The sequence below is a fragment of the Budorcas taxicolor genome, chromosome 25 (assembly GCF_023091745.1).
Source record: "Budorcas taxicolor isolate Tak-1 chromosome 25, Takin1.1, whole genome shotgun sequence".
Taxonomy (NCBI): Eukaryota; Metazoa; Chordata; class Mammalia; order Artiodactyla; family Bovidae; genus Budorcas; species Budorcas taxicolor.
The window spans coordinates 27,246,822-27,249,377 of NC_068934.1; the positions used below are offsets into that span (position 1 = coordinate 27,246,822).

At 41.8% G+C, this 2,556-nt stretch overlaps 1 protein-coding gene across 1 annotated transcript; it reads right to left on the reverse strand.

Annotated features, from left to right (window-relative positions):
• Window positions 1–808: 808 nt before the first annotated feature.
• LOC128069034 (olfactory receptor 148-like) lies at window positions 809–1,741 on the reverse strand. Its single transcript, XM_052662327.1, has one exon. It carries the CDS (start codon window positions 1,739–1,741, stop codon window positions 809–811), a length of 933 nt encoding a protein of 310 aa, XP_052518287.1.
• Window positions 1,742–2,556: the final 815 nt, after the last annotated feature.

Sequence of the window (2,556 nt, forward strand, 5' to 3'; positions counted from 1 at the left end):
AGTTTCTCACTATGAGGAGCCAGGCAACACTGACTGCCCATTCTAAGGACAAGGAAACTGTCTCCATCTCCTTGGTATGCCTCTTGGACTTCTTTCCTAGGGTTAAGGTACCAAGGATAGTATTAGTTATAGAGTTACTATTGGGGCTCTAGGGTTTACACACAATGACAGGAAGCCTTATTAGGTAAACAAAAATCTAATGCTGTAGAAAAAGCATTTTCTATTATCTATGTATTCATTTAAAAGGAAGGGAAGTTTAGAAGAGAATGATACATGTATATGCATGGCTGAGTCCCTTTGCTGTTCACCTGAAACCATCACACCATTTCTAACTGGCTATGCTCCAGTTAGTAATACAAAATAAAAATTAAACAAATAAAAACAACAACAAAAAAAGAAATAGATGATCTTATTTGCAAAACAGAAATAGAGACACAGAGAATAGAAGAGAATAGAAATATGTCTATTGAGTAGAGAATAGAAGTATGGATATTGAGCCTGAAAGCAGGGGATGAAACAGGAGATTGGGACTGACATATATACACTATTGATACTATGTGTAAGATAGATAACTAGTGAGAATCTCCTGGGTAGCATAGGGAACTCTACTCAATGCTTTGTGGTGACATAAATGGGAAGGAACTAAAAAGAAGGGATATATGGTTGGGTATGGCTGATTCACTTTATGGTGCAGAAGAAACTAACACATTGTAAAGCAACTATATTGGAATAAAAATTGTTTTGAAAAGAAGTAGAGAATGATGTTAAAAGACAAGAAGTTTCTAAGATCCTTTACAAAATTCACAATTTATTTCAGAGCAGTAAATACTACATTGTAGAAAACCATTTTTAGGGATCTTTTCACTTCCTTGTTCCTTAAGGAATAGATTAAAGAGTTCAGCATGGGTGAGACAGTATTATTTAATATTTGCACTGTGGCACCTAGCATGGGGTTGGGTGTGGGCTGCAGATAGACAATGATTACAGGTCCAAAGGCACAAAGAATGGCAGTGAGGTGGGCACTGCAGGTAGAGAAAGCTTTCTGCCTGCCCTCTGCTGAACGGATCCTCAAAATGGCAATTCCGATGCGTGTGTAGGAGACACAAACACACAACCAAAACATTAAAACCAGAAAGCCAACATTAGTGGAACTCACTCTCTGGGCCAGGGAGCTATCAGCACAAGCCAGGGGTAAGACAACAGGAATGTCACAGAAGAAGTGGTCCACTCTGTTGGGGCCACAGTAGGGTAACTGAAAGACAAAAGCTATCAGGATGGTGGCATGAAGATAACTTAGCAACCAGGCAGCCAAGACCAAACCAACACAGACTCCAGGTCTCATGATGAGCATATACCTCAGTGGGTGACAGATGGTAACAAAGCGATCATAAGCCATCACAGAATAGAGGCAGCCTTCCGTAGAACCCAGGAAATGATAGAAGAAGAGCTGAACAGCACATCCCTTATAAGATATGGCTCGGCTCTGGCCAGAGAGATAGAATAGCATCTTGGGACAGGTGACAGAGGGGAACAGCATGTCCAAAATCGAGAGGAGTCCCAAGAAGAAGTACATGGGAGTGTGAAGGGTTGAGGAGGAGACAATTGCTAGAAGGATGAGCAAATTGCCCAGCAAGGTCAAGGGGTAAATAAATGAGAAGATGAGAAGGAGCACAGTCTCCAGTCCCTCTGTCTGAGGTATTCCCAGTAGGATGAATTCATTCAGCTCTGTGTGGTTCCTCATGTTCCTGGGAGGAAGGTCTAAGGGAGACAAAAGACCAGAAAGCATGAATGTGGACGCTGACAGTGACAGACACAATACTGATACATTCATTACCATTCACTCCTAAAAGGAAATCAACCCTGAATATTCATTGGAAGGACTGTTGCTAATCTGAAGGTCCAATTCTTTGGCACCTGAATGAAGAGCTGACTCCTTGGAAAAGACCCTGATGCTGGGAAAGATTGAAGGCAAAAGGATAAGGGGGTGGGCAACATATGAGATGGTTAGATAGCATGACCAACTCAATAGGCTTGGATTTGAGCAAACTCTGGGAGTTAGTAGAAGACAGAGGAGCCAAGAATGCTGCATTCCATGGGATGGCAAAGAGTCTGACATGACTTAGCAACTGAACAACCACCACCACCACCTCTGTTTAAATATAAAGATGATGTTGAAAATAAGAATAAGAAATTCTGCCAAGAATATTGAGGGTCTAGTAAGTGCTTCCCCCATGACTCAGTGGTGTAGAATCTGCCTGCAGTGCAGGAGAAGTGAGTTCAATCCTTGGATTGAGAAGATTCCCTGAAGAAGGAAATGGCAACCCACTCTTGTATTCTTGCCTGGGAATCCCATGGACAGAGGAGCCTAGAGGGCTACAGTCCATGGGGTCACAAAGAGTCAGACATGACAGAGAAGCTAAGCAACAACTTTATGGCAGCAGACAGCCCAGAGGTAGGCATGGTAGAGGCTCCTTTCTAATTTTCTTCTTTTAAATATTTCTCATATCTTTTTCAACTTGTTTTAACTTTTCCAACACAGTGAGGTCTTCAAATCAT

Coding starts and splice junctions, on each gene's coding strand:
- LOC128069034 (XM_052662327.1), bottom strand. CDS start 1,741: ATGAGGAACCACACAGAGCTGAATGAATTCATCCTACTGGGAATACCT.